Source organism: Patiria miniata, unplaced genomic scaffold (assembly GCF_015706575.1).
Source record: "Patiria miniata isolate m_02_andy unplaced genomic scaffold, ASM1570657v1 HiC_scaffold_20, whole genome shotgun sequence".
Taxonomy (NCBI): Eukaryota; Metazoa; Echinodermata; class Asteroidea; order Valvatida; family Asterinidae; genus Patiria; species Patiria miniata.
In genome coordinates, this window is record NW_024037059.1 from 35928544 (window position 1) to 35951336 (window position 22793).

General features: G+C 43.2%; 1 protein-coding gene across 4 annotated transcripts in view; it reads right to left on the bottom strand.

The window, feature by feature from the left end:
• LOC119728880 (eyes absent homolog 1-like) overlaps window positions 1-22793 on the bottom strand; it is a 107694-nt gene that overhangs the window by 43807 nt on the left and 41094 nt on the right. For all 4 annotated transcript variants that reach the window (XM_038201314.1, XM_038201313.1, XM_038201315.1 and 1 more), the window contains exons 7-13: window positions 20936-21090; window positions 15916-16044; window positions 15062-15156; window positions 14142-14307; window positions 12268-12336; window positions 1839-1990; window positions 1493-1576 (exon numbers count right to left, since the gene is read on the bottom strand). In XM_038201314.1, the coding sequence (XP_038057242.1) occupies window positions 1493-1576; window positions 1839-1990; window positions 12268-12336; window positions 14142-14307; window positions 15062-15156; window positions 15916-16044; window positions 20936-21090 (850 nt within the window). The remainder of the gene's footprint in view (window positions 1-1492; window positions 1577-1838; window positions 1991-12267; window positions 12337-14141; window positions 14308-15061; window positions 15157-15915; window positions 16045-20935; window positions 21091-22793) is intronic.

Sequence of the window (22793 nt, forward strand, 5' to 3'; positions counted from 1 at the left end):
TCACCCTGTAGAATGGCAAAATGGGCAACAGAATGGTAAATACTTCATTGGAATGATGATTATTTCCTACAAATGTAAACTGTTCTGTTTTACTTCAGTTTATGGATTTTGAGTAGCACCCCCTAGAACAAGGATACCGAACAATGGAGAACTTCCAACGTAGGGTTGGATAGCAATCCGGAACAGCAATCCGGAGGTTACTGGTTCAAACCCCGCTCTGGTCAATTTCTTTGTTCAACTTCAAAAAAATTACTTCAGTTTAGTTAGAAATGGTGTGGTAAAGAAGATGATCAGCTTATATGACCACAGGGTATCTTATTGTCGCTTTGGTTGACTGTCATCGCTAATTTAAACTTACATGATACATGTAGATGTAAAGGCCAGTTGTGGATTTTTTTTTCTATTTTTTTTTTCTCCCATATTTTGTGTATTGGGACTTTTGACAATTTGGACAATTCAAAATATAAAAACAAGATTGATTCAACTTTAATACATTTCTTAGTATGACTGCCTTGCATATTTAATATCTCAAAATTAGTCATGTTGTTGAAGAAAGATTTCGTGTCTCACAAAGGCTAGTTATACATTTCATGGTGTAAGTTATAAAAAAAAATATTCGGGAACTGGGAAACTTTTCAAAATTATTGGAAACCTTTTTTTAGAAGTGTATGGTTATGAAGACCAATACCTTGTATCTATAGATAAAAAAGTAAACCATGATAGTACAACTCGCAGTGTCCGCCCACAGCAAACACATTCTATTTTCCACCTGGCCCTCCCCCCCCCCCCTATTTCAGAGCAGGTCTATAGGCCAATCCTTGGGTCCTGATTAGTACATGTGTACTTGGCTTTTCCAAAGACAGCCTCATGAGTAATGGGGACAGGTGGGGTATATGACAGGGAGTGGGATGGGGGGGGGGGGGAGGTTGGATATGGGTGAATGATAGGGTATCAATAGGGGCTGGGCAGGCTGCGAATGACAAGTCATTGTTTGTGAATGTTCACTGGGCTTGGAAAATGAAACGCAGAAGTGCGGGAAATTGATGCGAATCACTGCGTTATGTTAATCAAGTACAAAACGGTGATAAATTATCGGTGTAAACTTTGGAATGAGGGGGTGAAGGAATGCGTGCAACTCAAATGACGTACACAGGTTTCAGAAGCTGAAGGAGAACAAAATAGGAGGAACATTTTAAAGGAAATGCGGTCTCGTTATAGAAAAAATGGAAAAATGTAGCTGAAAATGTAAGTCCTAGAAAAGATCAATGTTTTATGTTATGGGTGATTACATACATAGTTTGGTAAGCCAGAGAGTTATGACAATGGGCCCTAAACATGAAGACTGCTTCCCACCAACTTAATTTAGAAATCAACAATATAATGGATGGAACCAGTGTATATAAACCTGTTTTTTCGTCTTCTTCTTCTTCTTTTTTTTTGGGGGGGGGGGGGGGAATAACACTATGTTTAGAATTACTGTAGACAAACTTACCTTTCCGAAACGGGTAGCATACGACCCTGTGAGCAGCGAATGGAACACGATTATCGTTTCATCCAAGTCCCAAACGAACACTCGCTAAGGAAAAAGAAGTAAAAGACAGAAACAAACGAACATCGTAAGTAGGAATTTGTTCAATTTTTTTTTCTGGTAGTGAAACCACGACTATTCGCAGATTGAGGGCGCTATTTAATACAGTGTGTTGGAAATTCTGGGGGGATTGTATACACCATCCCCCTGCCCAAAAAGTGGAGGGGATATATCCCCCATCCCCCCCCCCCATTGTGGGCGGAGTTTGTGACCATATCTGGACTGGTCCATTCCTTTATTGATCACCTACCTCTAGTCCATCTTCCGGAGGCGGGGAGGGGTTGTTTCTCCGCCCCCTCCCTGTCCCACGATTCCTTGTGCTGCTTGCTTTGCTACCCTGTCTTCCTCTTCCATTGGCCTCGTCCAACTTGATGGATGAGTCTGTGGTGAAAGAACTTTCAACTGCAGGGGGGACAACAATCAAGAAACAAGAAATTGAACATCTTAAATACAGCAGAAGTATGTTTTTTCCATCTTAGACTTTGTTAGAGAAATTTGAAGCTGAAATATCTGGCCAGTACAGTTTGCTTATCAATCACCTACAGTCAAAGCATAGCTGTATCAAGTTGCATAAACAGTCACAGCCAGTCAATCCTGCTTTATGTAGGCTGAGAGCTCTTAACCGTTGAAAACAGTCACTTTATTGATTTTGACTGAAAGGACAACTTTGCACAGAATGTATGTTTGCATAGGAAGGCAACCAAAAACCCCCACCAAAATGTCTTTAAATTTATTGTTCGGGTAAATAAAAACTTTGACACTGCATCAAAGAGGCAAGTGAGAATAAGAATTATGACCCCAAAAAAGTTACTTTCAAATAATATTCTCGCAAACTTTAACTTTGACAGTTGACTATAAACGGAAATACTCGAAATTTCTTACTTTTTTTCGAAACAAGAGTAGAATGTATTTAACAGTGCAAAGTGGAACGATGCCCTGGTCAGGCCAGGCCAAATTGGTAGGAAGCATGACAGGAAAAGTCACAGTTGTAACACCTGTATACTATGTACGCTGATGACAAGCTTCACGGATGTCCTAACCACAGGGTTTCACCTCATGTGAACCTTTCTATGCTTCAGAGATGACATTGGGAAAAATGAACAATTTGCGAAATAATCGGCAGAGGGTGTGAGGGTCGCCAAGGGCCTCAGAACAATGTAGGGTCTGTGGTATGTGTTTGTATATGTCGAAAGGCAAGCCCTAAGATATCCAATTCTTTTGTTCTTTATGTACATGTATATAAACCTTTATAGGTATAGATACCTTAATCTAACTCCCATACTAGGAACCATACCCATCCTGGAAAATCCCCCCCCACAGAAGTGTGGTTGGGGTCTACGAACGAATACTTACCTGTAGAGCAACACTACTTATGCATATTCCCCCTACCGGCAGGTATTTTCGCTAAGAGTTATATACAATAGCGCCCTCCGGCGCCCTACCCATAACACCCCGCGGCATGCGTGCCTCGTGAGCGTCCTCTTTTCTCGAGCGCTAAGTCGGAATACAACCAAGTACCCAAGGCATCGAGAAGAGTGGGGTAGGAGGGAGGGATGCTCTACAGGTAAGTATTCGTTCGTAGACCCCAACCACACTTCTGTGGGGGGGGAGTCTACTTCACTCTACTTACCTGTAGAGCAACACTACTTATGCATAGACTAGCACCGTCAAGGAGGTGGGCCATGCGAGATGCTATTGCTTACTCACAGGGGCATGAAACATGGAATGTAACCCCAGATGGCTCCCACTGTTCCGTCCAAAGGCGGACAGGGGAAAAAACCAAGAACTGTACATGTAAAGGATATTAATTACCCTCACATGTTAATCGAGACGTCAGCCCTCGTTAGGGGGAACGTCTCATAATGTAAAGTATTATATAATAATAAATATAATATATAATACAGCTGAATCCTGCAAAGAAGAGTACTGTTAGTACACGACACTTCTTAAAGCAAGTTCTAAAACACTTCAAACCAAGCCCATGCACAAGGTAAACTGTATAAAAAGAAGGTAACTTGTCCAAGACCAATGACCTTATTACAAGAGTGTTTAGCTATACATTTATATTCAATACAATGTAATGTATAATGTAAATAGCCAGGATGAGGAGACTCACCTATTCTAGGGAAGCCCCGGGTAGGAGAGGATCCTGTGGACCTGATGATGCTCGGCTCGCCGCCTTCAGCACCACTCTCCCGGCTCTGCCTTCCGTCTGGAGGACATCCTTCAAATAGCACTCTGTAAAGGTGTTGGGGGTTTTCCAACACGCTGCCTGTGTGATATCTTTAATAGAAACACCCTTAAAAAAGGCCCAGGAAGTAGAAGCTGCCCTGACCTCATGTGCATGGACTGACCCAACGGAATCTGTTGTTGGTGAGTCTATTGCCGACTTGATGGCCGTAACCAACCAGCGGGAAATTGTATCACGCGAGGCCGGTCGGTATGGTGGAGTCGTTGTTATAAACAGCTGTGAATGGCCACTTCGGAGCGTTTTAGTTCTATCAACGTACCACTTCAGGGCTCTGACCGGACACCAAAGTCTGTCACCAGAGACAGACGAAAAGGATTTGATGTCCGGCACAAAAATGTCAGGAGGTGAAAATGATTCTGACTGATTTTTGGTCAGAAAACCTGTTTTAGGAACCAGGCGAACACCCCCTGGTTCCCACCGGATATGACCTGTCTCCACCGTAAGCGAATGCAGCTCGCTACGTCTTCTAGACGTAGCCACTGCTAATAGAAATGACACTTTAACCGACAGCTGCAACAAGGTTGAGCTGCCCATTGGTTCAAACGGGGGTCTCGATAAGGCTGATAAGACAGCAAAGAGATCCCACGATGGTAATAGCCTACGTGTCGGGGGGCGTGACACAAACATCCCCTTGATAAGTTGGCTAAGATTCTGATTATCTGACACCGAGGAACCGTCAGAGAAACCTCCATGAATAGCCGCTATAGCCGAACGATAATTCTTAACTGTGGCTGTAGCAAGATCACTGTCAAAGAGGCCTACTAGGAAGTCTGCAATCTCTCCTATAGAAGCATCGGAGGGACGCAGAGACCTGGCTCTACACCATTTGTAAAAATGGTGTAATCTACTGTTATAAATTTTCCTGGTAGACTCCCGCCGGCTGCAGGCTGCAATGGCCGCAGCTCGTTCAGAAAGGCCCGCCGTGCGGAAGGATTGCTTGATAATACCCAGCACGTCAGGTGGAGATCCTCCGGGGCCGGGTGAAGAAAACCCGAGCTGGGCTGGAACAGTATGTCTGCCCTCTTCGGAAGAATCACCGGGCGGTGAACCAAGAGCTTGATGAGTCTCGGGAACCAAGGTTGGCGTGGCCAAAATGGAGCTATGAGGAGGATCTTGCACTCCTCCTGTTCCACTTTGGTCAGTACTCGTGGTATGAGGGAGAACGGGGGAAAGGCGTACGCAAGTAGTCTGTCCCACCGTATTGCCAGTGCGTCTGTCTGCCATGCGCAAGGGTCGTTGTGTCTTGCGCAGTATACCGGTAACTGGTGGTTGTTTCGAGAGGCAAACAGGTCGACATGAGGCCGATCGATCAACCGAAAAAGTGATTGGACAACCTGCGGACGCAGTGTCCATTCCGTCGGAACGACCCACCCCCTGGAGAGAGCGTCGGCTGTGACGTTCTCCTCGCCTGGGAGATGAGTTGCCACGAGTGTTACTCCGTGGTCCATACACCAGTGGAAGAGATTCCACGTGAGCGCGCATAGTTGGGCGGATCGCGTGCCTCCCTGTCGATTGATGTAGGCCACTACTGTGGCATTGTCGCAACGAATGTTGACTACCTGGTTTGTCACTGATGCTTGAAAACGTTGGAGAGCATTGATGACTGCCAACATCTCCAGCACATTTATGTGCTTCAAGCACTCTTTGGGCCCCCACCGACCCGCCACTTGGCGCGGGTGGAGGGTGGCCCCCCAGCCAAAAAGTGACGCGTCTGTCGTGATGGTCACTGACGGCCTGGGATTGTGAAAAGCGCGCCCCTCCGTGAGATTGGCATTGTCGAGCCACCAACGGAGGTGCGGTATTAGCCAAGGTGTGGTCGGCACCAGATGACGTATGTGATGACGACTGGGCCGATAGAAGGACAGCAGATGTAATTGGATGGGACGCATCCTTAGTCTGCAAAAGTTCACCACATCTACCATACTGGCCATAAGACCGAGCAACCTTAGCCAGGCTTGCGCTGGGGCCATGGTCGTCGGGAGAAACAGAGACACACACTGTTGGAGATTTACAATTCGTTCCTCCGTAGGCCGAACCAATCCCCTCTGGAGATCGAGTGACGCTCCCAGAAAGATTGGGAATTGGGATGGATGTGGATGGGATTTCTCGGCGTTGATAATAAACCCGAGATCCGCCGCTAGATGCCAAGTCAGATTGAGTGCCGCCGACGTGGCCGTCTGAGATTGAGCAAGAATGATCCAATCGTCCAGATACATGAAGATCATCACACCTTGTTTTCTTAATGCGGCCCCGATTGTCTTCACCACACGCGTGAAGACTCGGGGTGAGGTGGCTAGACCAAACGGAAGAACCATGAACTCGTACTGGACGTTCTCGTACTGAAAACGAAGAAACTTCCAGTGGTCTGGTCTGACAGGAATGTGTAGATACGCATCTTTCAGATCGAGACTGGCTCCCCATGCAGGTGTACGAATCGATTGGAGTATGATGTTGAGCGTATCCATGCGAAAACGTCTTGGCCGAATAAATTTGTTGAGGGGTTTTAGATTTAAAATCGGGCGCCACATGCCGGCCTCCTTCTTGGGTACCAGAAAGAAGGTCGACATGAAGCCCGACCGCGTCTCCCCCGGAGGGAGCGGGCGAATTGCCCGTTTCCCGAGGAGGGAACTGATCTCCCCTTCGAGGGAGAGACGTTTGGTAGGATCGGACGGAACTACCGTCGGTCGAACGACCATGTCCGACGGGGGGGCGCTCGAGAACTCGAGTGCGTAGCCGCACCCGATCGTGTCGAGCACCCACCGGTCGGACGTAATTAAACCCCAGGACCCCGCAAAGTCTCGGAGACGGCCTCCCACGGGTCCGACGGCGGGAGGCCGCCACGAGTCTACTAAGTCACTTGCGCCAGCCCCCGGGATAGCGGGGGGCCGGTGCCCGGAAACCACGACCGGATTGGGGCCGTTGTTGTCCAGAGAACGTGCGGGCCTGCGTGGCGCGCGCACCGGAAGAATTGTCCGTGCGGCCACGAAAACCACCGCGACCAGATTTCAGAGGTTTGCGGCGGGGAATGACAAATGTTTTGCCCTTACCACGCTGTTGTTTGGGCGCTGGTGCTGGAGGCTTCTTGAAGTTGATTTTCTCCGTAGCCTTCAGACGTTTGGCCTCATCTCGCATCTGATCTTCGAATTTCCCATCAAAAAGATCCGTGCCCGTCAGGGGGAGATCTTCAAGTCTTTTTCGAGCACCCTGCGACGGGAGGAACAGTGCATCGAGCACGTTACCCCGGCGGGTGGACGTTGATAGGGCCGACACTCGTGCGAATTGATCAAGCACTGAGCGTAGACCATGGTCAAGGCAATGAAGGGCCGCAGTCAGCATATCCGCTGGAATCGGCGAGTCCTCTTCATAGCCCACGGCTAAATATTCAGTAAGAAGAAGTAAGAAAGACGTTGACCGCGAGCCAAAACGTGAAGCTGTGTCTATCTTCTTCAAAACGTCTTCAAGTTTACAACGTGATTTGTCCGCAAAGGGTCGCTTGGAAGACGAACCACTCTCATCGGCCGCAAGTTTATCTTTTGCTGCGTCGGGGAGAGTAGGCGGAGTGAAAAACTTCGCAAAATCTTCAGCTGGGAAACGAAAATAATCTCGTTCCCGTCTGAGAAACGGACGCCATCTATCCGTTGACATGATGTTGTTGATATGTTCCACGCATACTTGATCTAAAGGAAGTATGGGGAATATTTTATCACTGCTAGATGTGGAGCCCGTCCTTCGCTTGAAAGATTTATGATCGGGCGGAGGGGGCTCATCAGCGGAGGGTAGATGAAGTACTCGTATCATATCCCTCTGTACTAAACGGAGCTCCGTTTCAGAGATAGACAGCCGTTGTAATCGGTCTGGTTCCTCGTCGTCATCGGATGACTCAGCCGATTGTGAGGGCCGAGTTGACTCCGGTGAACGAACGTCGTCTGGAGGGGCGAGTTGTACCGAGCCACGCGCTAGCGGCTGGACAACTTCCTCAGAGCCATACTGCATGGATGGATGAATGCTCAATACAGGCGGGGATCCCAGCGTACGCGGTAGATCCCGCGGCCTCTGATCCACCCAACCGTGGCTCACGGCCGATGCATGCGAGACACTCGCTGCAGGCCGGGCCTCCGGTGTACGGTCAACCACGTGTGGTATATCCCGTTGTGCCTGGGCCACCCAACCGTGGCCAACGAACGACGATTGTGAAGTTCTCACCGCAGGCGGGGACGCGGGAGCACGACTAATTGTGTGCGGTATGTCCCTTTGTTCCCGGGCCACCCAAGCGTGACCGGTGACTGCAGACTGCGATGCGGGCCCAACAACCGATGGCTGTGGGCCGTAGTCCACCGCTGCAGGGGGCCCCCCAATGGGGCCCGCCCGGCGGCCTGCAGACATAGCCGATAGCGTATCAGAAATCGACTGGAAAGCCTGCAGGAAATCTGCTCTGGAAACCGCGTCCTCCCCCCGGGAGCGTTTGCCCCGGCGGGACCGGTCAGAGGAGTCGTCCGACTCCGAAGAAGAACGGCGTGATCGACGTGTAGCCTTCTTCTTACTCTTCTTCTTCTTAGAAGAACGGCCCCGAGGTGTGTCCGAAGAAAAATCGGAAGACACCTGGGACACCGGGACCCCCGAACAACGGAAAAATTCCGATGATGAGGGTAGTCCCTCTGAGCGAGATGGCACGGGGGCCGTCGGCCCGGGATCCCCCCGGGCGATCGGCTCCGTATCGCTCATAATGCACCCGGCCGACAGCGCCTCAGGCCCCGTGGGTTGAGCGAGCACTGAACGGGCCGGTAGCCCGCGCAATAGCCCATCCCGACAACCAGTGGTGTTCGGCACTGTGTCGGGAGGACACGGGTGACTAGCGCCCACCGAAGTGTGACGGCTAGCCCCCTCGGGCTGCCCCGTGATCGGGGGAGGGCCAGGTGCCACAGCGGCGCTCGTTGCCGAGCCACGCTTGCCCTGACGGCCCTTCTTAGGCTTTGCTCCGGCACAGGAGATATGTTTTGGAGGAACCTTGCCGGAGTGTGCCCTTAGTTTGGGTGTTTCGCCTGAGTTGACCGGAGAAGGTGACCGAGGCCCCCTTAACTGATCGGCGGAACTGCCAACTCCCCCAGCCGACTGTGGCTGAGGGTGTCGGACGAGAGACTGCTGCCGCGGTAACGACGTAGCGTTAACGGCAGAGTCCCCCGAGGACTCGGTCCGTCCCGTGGGAGAGGAATTCCCCCCGGTTAGTGACAGATCGGCCCTCCCCAAACGCTTCATAATTATGAAATAAACGAAACCAAGAAGATGATGAAAACTCTACAAACTAATGAATACTAAATCTTTTATTAAATACTTCTCTTAAACGCAAAAAAGGGTAGTAAATGACGAGGCAAACAGCGAGCTATTTCACGCACGTCCTACCCGACCTGCCGCTAAGAGAAAAGAGGACGCTCACGAGGCACGCATGCCGCGGGGTGTTATGGGTAGGGCGCCGGAGGGCGCTATTGTATATAACTCTTAGCGAAAATACCTGCCGGTAGGGGGAATATGCATAAGTAGTGTTGCTCTACAGGTAAGTAGAGTGAAGTAGACTTCGCAACACCATATGGGAACTGCACAGTCACACATATTTCTGATTTTGATTCTGGAGTTGTACCAACCCAATGAAAAGACTGTCAGTTTAGGGTACTAGTACCCAACCTGACAGATTCCAACAAAACATGTCGTTGGGGTTTGATGGGTTAAGTTCTGTTAGGGTTAATGGTAAACTTTCACATATTCCAGATTTCAGAGAGGATTTTAAAAAATCCAGAAATCAGGGAAAACTCTTGACAAATCTCACTCTGGCTCAGTATGGAATGTTACATGCACCAAACTACAATTCCATACTAAGCAGTTAAATATGTTGAACTCATACATTTGCAATATACAGATATTGTCAATATTGAGCCTTTATTTGTTTCCATTAACAAAATTGTAGACTATGTTGAAAGGGTTGTGGCTCCTTTGGGCACAATTTTGCATGAGCAAAATAGTCAACAAAAATTGAAGAATCCATCCGCCATCTTGAAAAATCCGCCATCTTGGAGAAAAAAAAGGCCCACCTTTCTCATTTTTTCAAAAAGGCCAGACGGGAGATACTTATTTTTTTTACTCGGCCTAAAATGTCCAGCTTAGTAAAGCAAAGATTCATTGATTAACCCTTACCACCCCAACTCCATCAAAATCCATCCCCCCGTTTTGGTGGATTTTGGGGGACTTGGTCCAGAAGGCCTGGCATGATTAAATATTGATGGAGTATGATGGACTTGGGCCTAATGGCCTGAAGCAGTTCTAGGGGTATCCAATTGATTTTGCCTAGCTTCCTGTACTGCTATTGTGATAAAAGCTATGTGTAGCAAGTCCATGAATGTCAACCAGTGCGTCAGTGGTGGATTTCATTATGTCATGTACATTTTTGTATTGGAAGCACTGAGATTGATGGATTTTGATGGACTTGGTCCAGTTCCTTGTAAAAGAAGCTAGGGAGTTAGGGTTAAAGTAAACAGAGTCATGGAATTGGGTCCAGGTATGTAAAAAGCGATTAGAACGAAAATACATTTTTAATACCATATAAATCAGTTCATATGTTACTGAGGAAGTCTTGACAAGAAAATTTAATGCTTAAAAATATACAAACAATCATCACAAACTGATGGATCACAGAAACAATTCAAGACGTTGACAAATGACTTTGCAATTCACGACATGCAGTTTAGGTGTAGCTTTTCAAACAAATTCTGAAACAAATTGAATAATTCCAAGACAACTAATCATTGGCCTGAGTACGGAGAAATACGTGTACATGTTTGTAGTCAACAGCATTGTAACATGTTCAATTCTGAAATAAAGTAGAGAAAATTCATTTCTTTCTCTAAATCAGCAAACAAATCTTTGGAATTCAGGGGTTGACTTAAAAATGGGTAAAAAACAAATTATTCATCACATTTATTTTTAATTGAGACAGCAAACGTGAAACGCACTGTATAAATACAAAATGCAACAACAGAATCTCCGCCCAAAAACCTCTTTCAGGTGAAATACAGAGAAGGATAAGACTTTAATGAATTTCCAGAAACGTGCTACTGTTTGCAGAAATATCCGGTCATTTTTCAGGGGAGTAATATTTTGATATTTCGGCACAATTTATGACAGGATGAAAAAAAAAAAGAAGTGCTGGCCGCACAATCTGGCTCTTTTCAATTAGGCTGCGGATCCAGAGGTGAGGAATAGTGTCTTTTCTCATCAAGGGGGAGAGAGCGAACGAGCGAGCGGTGGAGAGAGAGAGAGAGAGGGAGACAACAGAGAAGACGTTTGCCCTACGGCGACACGCGCTCACCCGCATTTTTACCGGGACGTTAAACGAGTCGCGGCTGTAACGTGAAACCGCAGCCATTGCTGCGAGAAAAGAAACGAGAAAAAAAAGAGGAGTATAGAAGAGGGAGAGACTGAACGACTGAGAGAAAACGAGAGGAAAATATAAAAAGAGGTTGGGGGAGATTGGGGGGGGGGGGAGAGAAAAGCAGGTTGGCTCCTTTGGCTCTGACCTTTTTATCGTTTCCTTTTGTCTGAAAAATTGCCGAGGACAACGAACCGGGGTGGTAGAGATAGGAGGGGCAAAAAATGATGAAATGAGGTTTTTAGGACATGTGCACGAATGCAAATTTCTTGGCATATTGTGAAGATTAATCACAGAGTGTTCTATTTTTTTCCTTTAAATGACTTACCATTGGTAAAATTGGACGAGTCATTTAATACGAAATAATCATTTCAATTTTCCAACATCCAAGTTTTGAATCTTTTTTCACAAAATCGTTTTCGATCATTTATTGAAAAATGAATACAATGAGATTTCTCCATCTTTTATGTCTGCAGAAGTTATGGATTAAAATGTATGTCCAATTTCAAATATTTACTTCAATTTGCTCATTACTAATTTTCTGGTGATCAACTCAGAAGTGTGCTTTCACATTTGCATGCTCACAAATAAAAAGGAAATTTTAACACCGTTCAGAAATTAGAATTTATATTTTAATAAATCTGTGAATGGTACACAACTGAAAAATACACATGTAGATGTAAAGCAACATGACTATGGCATACAAATTCTTCAGCTTTGGTTTTATCCATGAAAAAAAAAGTTGCACGTGTAAAAACATAAAAGACAAAAAACACGAACATTCCAAAAAACAATAAAAATGGTGAAAATTTATGAACGTTTCATGCATTGCCCAATTCACATCCAAGCTTACTTGACGACGTTCAGCATGAAAACAATGAAACATAAAAAAAAATGTGTCCGTTTCCGAGACATCTAACATCAAAAACAACGGAATAGATGATAAGTGGATTATTTCACGACAACAAATGAAAAAAAAAATATGAAAGGTTTTGATTGGCCGGCCATAATTACCTTCGTTTGCACTACCGGATGCGTCTTGCGACGCCACTGGGGCTTCCAGAAGAGGTGATTCCACAAATTCTGTAAAATGCCGTCCAATTCGGACATTAGTTTTTGGAACATACACATATTTTTTGTTTCCCCCTCTCCCAACAAAACCTCATGATTACAAATTCCAAATCACCACCTTTGTTCACTTTACAGTTTACCTATCCAAGTATTTTCCAATTTATTTTATTTCGTTTCAACAATTTCATCAAATATTGGGCAATTTTGTTGCATGAAAAATTCATAAATTCCACAAATTTGAAGAAAAAAAAACCAACGGGCAAAATGGGGAGAAAAAAAGCAAGAGAATTCTAACTAAAATGCACAAAGGTCAGAACACGAGTTGAAAAGAAAAAAAAAAGCACTGCAATTTATTAGTAACTAAAAGCTTTTTTAAATAAAAAGAAACATTAATCTTGTTAAACTGCATTTTTTTTAATCGTGCCATGACAACTTTTCAAAAAATTTGTGTATTAAACCCAGTTAAATAATTTTTGATGGAGATTTTTTTTCGGGAGATGTTAATTCTATTACTACACCTCATACATATTCATTAGCGAGAGCCCAATTCCTATTGGTCAATTCACCGTCATGTGCCAGCCACCAGATTTTCTATAACAGTTGTGAGTGATAATGTGTTTTGTGCAAAAAGGAACCAGACTATTTTTCCTTCCAGCCTCGCTTTGGTTACGTTGATTTGAATGGGAAAACATCAAAATGGCCGCAACATGATAATGGTCAGTTGGAAGTTGTCAAAAATGCATTATTCAAATAATACATGTTTATGAGTGCAACGGTAAGAATAATTTCATGAGGTGACAGATGAAGTGTTCCATTCCATTCCATCTGTCACTGAATGAAATTATTCTTTCCATTGCAGGAATGTGAAACATTTATCATTTGTTTTATACAACACCTGAATAAATCCTTGTCATCTGATTAGCCAAAGCCACTAAACAATAGTGTGACCGTGCAATGGAGCTTCTACATAACATGGAATAGAACTTATATTTTGGCGGTACGGCTGGGCCGTGGGTTGGGACGAATAATTCAATGACATATGATCAACTACCCACCAGTCAGATGACGGGGATTTATTCAGGCATTGTATAACACAGTAGATTTGTGATGGATAGAAGATATTAATTTTCCTCGGTTATGGAAGTTGAAAAAAAAAATATTATTGAGGTTTTGTTTTGCACCAACCATGGCAACCTCGATGATTGAGTTAAAAAGACATGTCTGTACTAGAAAGCAGGAGGTCGTGGGTTACGTTCTATCTAACAAACCTGCTGATTTTTCCTGCAAGTTCAATGGAAGCACAAAGTTTCCTCATTTTTAAAGCATGAATTAAGATTGTTTCTGTCAAATATCTTCTGATGAAAAATGTTTAAAAATTAAGAAAATTTTACGAAAACTCCCTATTTCGTGAAGTCTATGTACAGCCTTTCTACAGGGATATTCTTGTACAGAACAAAGGTACATAAAATCATTAGCAGAAAGTTGCACAACAACTAACTTGTTGAAGTTTCAGCTCAGTGGATACCTACATTTTGAGAAAACTTTAGAAAATGTATACACAATATTTGGGGTCTCGAAACAGGATTCTGTTGCTTACAAATGTAAAAAAATGTGCCTGCTGGCACATTCTTTTAATAAACCACCTCCAATGGTTGTTTTTCCCGAATAATACCATTTCAGGCGGCATAATTTCGCAGGATATTTTGGTACCAGTCCTATCTTCACGCAAAGCAAGGATTTTCTACGTTTCTGGGTAATTAACAAATGTTCCCACGTTCCTTTAATCAAAGAAGACAATTGCATTCGGGCATACTCACTTTCAGACGGTAACGGCGCTAGCTGATATGTCGTTGTCGTCGTGGGAACAGATGAGGACGTTGGACCCAGCGTGCTATTTGACATATACGGACTGCTGTAGCCCGGAGGTGTGTAGTACTGGTTGAAACTGCTCTGACCATACGTCCCATAGGAACCATATTCTCCCTGGTTTAATTTTAAAAAAAGTTTTAAAATTACAGTTAGAGTGATTAAAATTACAGCGTTTTCTCTTCACTCACTTTTTTCTTTTCAAACCAAAAGCAAAAAACATAAAAACTCTTTTAAAAACGTACAGGTTTGAGAATTTTAATAATAATAGAACTTATGGCGCCGGGCAAGATGCTCATGGTGCATTCTAGTGCTCGAGTACTCATGAGTAGTGTTTACTACTCATTCTAACTCATGGTTTTTCATCTACTCAAGTAATAGTCCTGGCGCGAGTAGAAGTAGGCACTCACAAGTAGCTTTTTATTTTTTAATACTGCTGACTTAAAAAAAGTAACCACTTTGCACTTTGCTTTGCAGACTGGCTCCCCGTCCATACATTATCGATACTAATTGTGGGGCGGGAACTAGCCTATCCAGCGAGAACGAAACTTATTGTTTGGCAGCTAATAAGTTAAATTTGTAAAGTAATAACTTAAAACTATACATCGGTCAATTTGTTTCGGTCGATGTCTCATTCAAAAGTTAATATCTTTTGTATTGCTAGAGATATAGCCATTTAGAAAAGGAATCTATTTTTTCGGGATGAAATGCAAAAATAGCAGGGAGAATGCACCTGAAATATAATAACTCATCTAAATTTTCATCAATCTTGCGTATTAATCTGGATTACATCTAGCCCTAGATATTGAAGAAAAATCACAAAATCCAGCTTTAAATATCGAGAAAAAATTCACAAAAATGATTTGCTTACCTGTTGTGTACTATTAAAACCCTGGGAGTTGGTTGTGGACGTGTTACTACTACATGTGGGATAGGGATAGCTACTACTCCCTGTAAAACTACCGCCTGCAAAAAAAATAAAATAATAAAAAATTTAAAGTATTTCTTGAAAGTTGACGTAAACTCTTTGAGTGTCAAAATTTGTTGTTCTGCGGCTGCTGTTTTTATGGTCACATCTAACTGACTCTAACATGTTCAACTTATTCTTTTCTTTGCAGGAACCAACTGAGAAAAATGACAAAAGATAATACGACAAAAAAGAACTATCACAAAAACAAAAGTTGTTTAGTTGATGTGACAAATCCTAAAATTTAGTCTGCTTTGAGAAGAACATTTCCAAAAGAAAAAACAAAAAGAAATTTTACTCAAACAATATAGTGGAATAAGCAAAATTATCTGTTAAACAGTTCTTGTTGGAGGACGTGATAACACATACGCACTGGCTGCTTTTATAAACAGGCACAGCTGACGGGTTAAGACGTCAAGATTGCCTTGATTCGCCTCGGCTAATCCCTCATGTATTTTGTAAACACATACAAAGTCGGTGAAGTCTGTGGAGTCAGACCGTGTGTTGATCTTGAATTGGCCGTTGTACAATTTACGCTCCAGTGCACACGCCGGAGTATTGAAACATAAGCAAGAAATATCGAACAAATACTGTTGAAATGACTCTTGCGAATCAGTATTTGTGGCATTTTGGCTGTATATCAGACGTTGGCTGGAAAATGGTGCCTTTTGTGAAAATATAAATTTTCGGCAAAAATATTCCCAGCGTGAAGTGGTTAATAGTTTAATAAAAATTGAAGGAAAAAAAAAGGCACTCACCTTGCATTTGATAGTACGGGCTTTGAGCAGCCTGACTAGATGACCCTGTGAACCCTGCTGACCCATACGCGCTTAGATACGACCCCTGACCCTGCATTTGTGTCGGGTCCGCTTTTAATGATTTTGTACCTGTAATTAAACAAAGAGAAGACATATTGACACACCCGACAAGTTGGTGGGAAGGTTAATTTGAAGCCCACTTGGTGATGTCATGACAAGTATTCGAGCTGCAAATCTGTTACTGATGATAACATTTAAGCCATAGCAAATTTCGCCATAAATGTTTTGTGTCACGCACGTACATGTTCATTTGAACCTAGAGACAATAAATATGATTTCGGGCTTTGGAAAAGGGTTCATTATTTTAACATCGTTGGCATCTGGGTCATTCTATAAGTTTAGGATCCAAAGTGTGACATTTTTCCTGCACCTGTTATCTCTGAACTCGGAAATTTGTCAATGAAGTGTAATTAAAATGACTTCAAAACTGATTTTTATTTGTTGGGTAGGTTCTTTGCTTCATGTAATCACTCTTGGAAGAAAAGTACATCAAGGAGGGCATCCATAATTACAAAATCATAGATGTCAGATGTGACAGGGGCAGGAAACAAGATCGATCGGATCTCGGAAGCTGCGGGCCAACAAATACTTGTTCACCTTATTTTGACCTCTGACCCCACAGCTGTAGGTCAGACGAAGAGGTCATCACAAACAATTTTTAATGTTTGACCATGGCCAACATGTTGACAGTGCTACTTTTGTCATTTGAGCTTATTTGAGCTTATTTGAAACTTGACATTATTTTGACCTTGACCCATGATGGCCTTTGACCCCAGTTTGGTCATGGGAAATGTTGGAGCTGGGCTACGGATACTTTTGACAAAGTTCGGTTGAAATCGGTCAAAATATGTAGGAGCAATTGACAATGTGAATGTTTGTTACTAACTAACTAACCTATGGACTAACGGAGAGACATGAGTACTTGTAGAGCTGCTATCCACAGCTAAAAACGTTAACCCCAAAATTATAGAATTAACTCTTTATACCGAAGTAACACTACCTTTTCTAGCCTTCAAAATGCACTAGGTTTTGAGGACCCTCTTTAAGGATTGAGGACTGAACTGGAAATTCCAAGTTTTACAAGACTTTAAACAGTGTTTTTCAATTTTTAATGGCAATTGGCATAAGTGTGAAGTAAAAAATGAGGAAATTAACTGCTGGGAGCAAAAGTTGCATGCCTGACTACAAAAGTGTGACAATGCTTTGTTTTAAGTGCCTGCTTTTGACAGGGCCATATGTCACGCAGTATTTATTGTCATTGACAGCTTCATCAGTGTACAGACAATCTCCTTTGTTGTCTTTTTCAAGGTCTTCATTCCCCAGAAGACACCAGCTCAATTAAGACAGCCACAAAGGAAGATGAGGCCATCTGTGTGTAGCAATACTTTCAGAATTATGCAATCGCAAACAGACAATCAATATAACTTTATGGTCTTTTAAAAGAGAATGATCATTGATGGTCCTATAAACAGCTGATAAGCGGCGGCCGTGTTAAGACAAAGAAAGTGTCTTCCACCTGGTCAATATATAATTACTATCCCATCCTCAACTTAAAAAAAAACTACGATCAACCCCCCCCCCCCCCTTCATCGAAGTGAGGATGAGCAATACGACAAGTAATAAAAATACCTTCAGTTTTAATAACAGCATATTGAGCTTGGCATCGGAGCAATGAAGCTTGAAACGTGGTATATCGTATCGATTTCACAAGCCAACACTAAAGCCAACTGGCACCTGTCATGTGATACGGGTGGCCAATCAGGCGTGGTCCATTTTTTTTTTTTTAACAGGCAAAAACCACCTGTTACGTCTTTGGGCTATTAATTGACCTACACTTGTTGAACTGTGTAGAATATAGGGGGGGGGGGGGCTTAAAATGAATTTTAGTGAGCACAAGAAACCCTTTACTTAAAAGTTTATTTTAAAAACGAAGCCATTATTTTATTTTCTGTCAATGAAGAATGTTCAAGATCACTGCAACATTTGACGACAATGCAACCCAAACCCTGGTGCATTACAACTTTCTGTTTAAAACTACAATACACAACCACAACTGAAGGACAGGATCACATGACGAAGCGAGCGTAGTAAAGTTGATCCCAGAGCACAACAAATTCTACTCAACTGAATCAAGAATGGCGAGCTGGATTTATGGGTTAATCCTATACAATAGCACTGCCCGGTTCTTGTGACCAGTCTACAACCAATCTATGTCACAAGTGAACGTGAGCCAGTGAGTGACAGCCAGGCAAGGGCGTCAATCGATTTCTACAAATTGGGGTAGGGGAGACATAACATACCTTACCAATCAGAACTAATGCGAGCGCGAAGCCCTAACGGCGTTTTTAGCAAAACATCATCATTTAAACATCATTTTCGAGTTTGGAGTCATTGAATCAGCTACTCTGAGCAATAGAATCCAATGTAGGCCACAATTTCTATTCGGGGATGCAAAAAGTGGGGGGGGGGAGACAAATGATATGATATTCCCCCTCCCCCCCCACACTTTTCAAGGTGGGTTGGGGGGGGGCACCGATTGATGACCATGCAGTCAGTCAGTCAGTCAGTCAGTCAATAGGTACAAAGAAGCAATTGAGCTTGGCCTGGGACCAGAAAATGTTACGGCAGACAAACAACTTCAAGATATTTCATCTCTGCAGTGTTCAATTCAAAACTCTAACTAACTTCCCAATTTAAGCTAGCCACCGGAACTGAAGCAGCTACATTCCATCATTTTTTTTCCCTCTCTTACATTTGGAATCATTCCTCTCAAGAAGATCTGTCATATTTCTTATTTATCAACAGGTGTTTTGCGGTAAAAAAAATCTGCTCTGGACTGCCCAAGCTTTCCTGTTATTAAAAACTGACAAATGCCGGCCGCAAGCTCATTAATTTCCTGGGCAGAGTGTGAGCGAATCGGTGAGTGATGAACTACCAGCGATTAGTCTGCGAATTGGCGTTGATGATAAAAAAAAAAGGAACACGAACCGAGCAGCTTCCTGTGCGCGCCAATTACAGGAATAATCGTTCAGTACCTCCAAGCTTCTTTTCGCAATCATACAACAGAAAAAACACCCTGAAACTTGCAGTCTTTCATGTGGCCCAGACTTTAAAATCTTTCAAATTCTTTGAGTTTTCTGGCCTGAATGAGCATTTCCAAAATTAAATGTATGGTAATTGCGTGGTTTGTTAGTCAATTGATTATAGCTCATTCTATAACTTCAGGGACTAAAGTGTGACATTTTTTCTGTCCCTGTCATCTCTTGAGCTTTTTAATTTGCCATTCAAGCGCCACTAAAAATGACTACAAACTAATGTTTTATTTGTTGGGTAGGTCACATGCTTCACATAATCACTCTAGGTAGGAGGAAGAATATTGAGTGCATAGAATTACAAAGACATAGATGTGAGATGTCAGTAACTGGGACAGGCAAAGTGTGGAACCATAATTTATATAATGACTCTCATATATGTATTTGCCCATCTTTCCACAGATGTTCTGATTTTTTTTTTATGGGGGGGGGGCATGGGTGGTTGTACAAGATTAATTCTTTGACAAATGTGCCACTTCCAATTACAACAAATTATAAACACACAGAGGACATTACGGAAAAAATAATTTAATAGTTAAATTAGATTTAGTTTAAACTTTTTCAGAATTTACTATAAGAACAAAACTGGAAGAGAAATCTGCTGTTTACGGGAATGATGGTAAAACTTTTAATTATTGAACACGTAAAGGCAACACACTCGAGCAATTTCTGGAAGTGTCAGACCAATTTCAAGAGATTCCAAAGATCCATTCCCAGGTACCCTGGCTTCGGGGACCAATTGATCTCATCACTATCAAGTAAGACAGGGGGAGGAAAAGAAAGGTCAAGCAAGGGAGCCATTTTATTGCTCTTTCGTGCCCTGTGGCATTGTAACAGCCAGCTTGCCAGATGGCCAGCATGGAGACTAGGATCAGTTTCCTCTCCATAACATGGTGAAACAAGATTTTTATTGAAGAGTTTTTTCGGGGAAGTGGAAAAATAGGTCTCCTTTTTTAAATTAGATTTGTGCTCGTCTTATAAACTGTTTCAGAGTGCAATTTAAGTTACCCTTGCCCGATAAGACTCGAGATTAAAAACTATGATTCAACAATAAGATAACAGTGAAGCAATTCTTGGTCCAACTAGATGAAGCATCAAGCTGGCATACGTCACTCCTACTAACAGTGGCCAGTCAAAAACCCAACTCTCTAAGGCTTTTGAACAAATTTTTACAGGCATTTTCATTTTTATGTGAGCTCTGTGAGATACTAGTGACCCAGATTTGGAAAGTATCCGACCCTTAACCTCTGTTTCTGACCTCTATTTTCAAAGGTCAATTGGCAATATGAAATGGGGCAAATGGTCAACAATAATCTCATTTTGTTTTACCCTTACTGTCCAACATTGGATTTTTGTGTAACTGTGACTGGAAAAGTAAGGTCTCGGTTACATGAAATTTAGGGTGGGGGAGTGGGTCCCACCTACATGTAATTATTTTCATATCTGATTAAAAGTTATTGAAAGCTGCTTAAAACAGTTATGGGTGATTCCACGGGAAAGTGGACACAGTTGAAAAGTGGAAAATCTATTCAATCTTCAGATTTACAAGCATCACAACCTCAAATGTGGTGTCAGATTAAAGGTAACAACAAGACCTTTAATTTGAACAGTGTGCCATTCAGATGGAATATGGTCAATTGTATTTTTTTTTGGTCAACAAAGAGATTTTGGGCAAAAATTGAAATATTAAACAAGACTGACCTTAAGGCAAAGTTTGATTATAAATTCACTGAGCTAATTAAAATACAAGGTATGCAAACGCGAAACCGCCATCTGCTGTGCGCAGAGTCCATACTCAATTGATAGTTTTTTTTAAACGATCAATAAATCAAAATACAATGGAATAATTATCGAAATTTCACACTTACCGTAAGACATTGCCTGGGCTAAACCATAGGGTGTTTGGCTCGACTGGCCTGCATACGGGTAACTAGAATTCTGTACACCAAATGACGCCTGCTGAGAAGCTTGGAAGTTGCTTCCCTGGGCCGACGGCGTGGGTAAAATGTGAGGGTAGGCTTGGCTGCAAGGAGAAATAACAAATAAATAACCAAATTAATGAATACTGTGGGACTATAAACATGAGAAAATAATCATAATTAGGCGTAGACTTGCGTCCGTGGCCGCCTTGTCCTCAGATTGTAATGGGGCGTATTCCTGGGGTCGCCATCACCTGTTCTCTTTCAATCGTTGCTATTCTCAGCTCTTCCACACTTCTGCCACTTCACTTCGTCACGTTTCAAGAAAAGATACCCCACTATACACACACCAAGTTTCAAGGCAAGATACCCAACTAAACACATACCAAGTTTCAAGACAAGATACCCCCACAATCCAAGTTTCAAGACAAGATACCCCCACTATACCAAGTTTCAAGACAAGATACCCAACTAAACACATACTTTGTCCACCCAGCGCAGCTGAGGGCGACCTCTGCCTGGACTCGTACCCATAGGCAGACTGTCTATAACTGCGCAGGGCAGACCTCCGTGTCTCATCACATGAGCGCATCACATAGCCTGGAAATAATGTGCGGAGCCTAATACCTCGATCCATTTAAGAACCGCCCACTACGAACTGTGGTGAACAACATGTGTGCCTCTCCGATGCCACACTGCACGTTCCTGCCATGCACGACGATGTACAAGCACGCGTGTCAGAATTTTCTGGATGAATGTCGGACGTTGATAACGGCTGTGATCGGTCAAGGCATAATGAAGCGTGGCTTGATTGATTTCTCTATTGGTCAACTGTCACGCACCATTGTAACATATAGTACGATGCGTCTTTACATTAATAAATTGAAACTTCAACAACTTCAAAACCGGTGAACCGGTTTCTCCACTGCTTTCCCAACTTCACTGGCTTCTAGTGCGACAAAGAATTTGATTCAAAATAGGTCTTATCTTCAAATGTCTCCACTACACAGCTCTTGCATACGTTGAAAAACTGTGTCGAGCCCTCTGTACTGGTCGACCTAGCCTTCGTTCCCGCTGCAATACCACATTGCTATCAGCACCTACATCTTAAAACACGGCTTCACCGACAAAAGCCTTCACAATTTCCGGTCCTAAACTGTGGAACACTATTCCCTCCCATATCTGATCACTGGACATTGTTTCGTCATTCAAAAAGCAGCTCAAAACACACCTATTCACTACATTATTCTTTGGTATCTTCCCTTTATCATTGGTGGTTGTTGCTGTTGAGCGCCATGATCCACAGGGAATGGCGCTATAGAAATCCTGCACATTGGCCACTGGACACCGGCAATATGAAACACCTCAGCAGGTTCTCCCTACATAGCTGACTAGACTATAGACAAATCCTGGTACGTGCACTGTACACTCACAAGGCCCTCTTCAATGGAGAAACCACTATGCACGCTATTGTACGCAACTGCCCTGCGATGGATTATCTTAACAATAGCTAGCACACTGCTTTCGCCATGGAAGGGGGCCATCGTGATAGAAATGAAAGTATGCCTGGATTGGGCAATAGTGCAAATCAGGCTAACATCTCATAAGATAGTATTTCAGTTGTCCCGTGTTGTGAAAAATCTGACATAGATCTTATGCATCAAGAGAAATTAAAAAACTTAAACAACTTCGACAAGATTTTTTTTTTACAATATACAATACAAAGTTTTCCAACAGGGATGCCTTAAACCCCAAATGCGATTTCACACTAATAGACCATTATCATGTTGTAGCCATTGATTTTTTT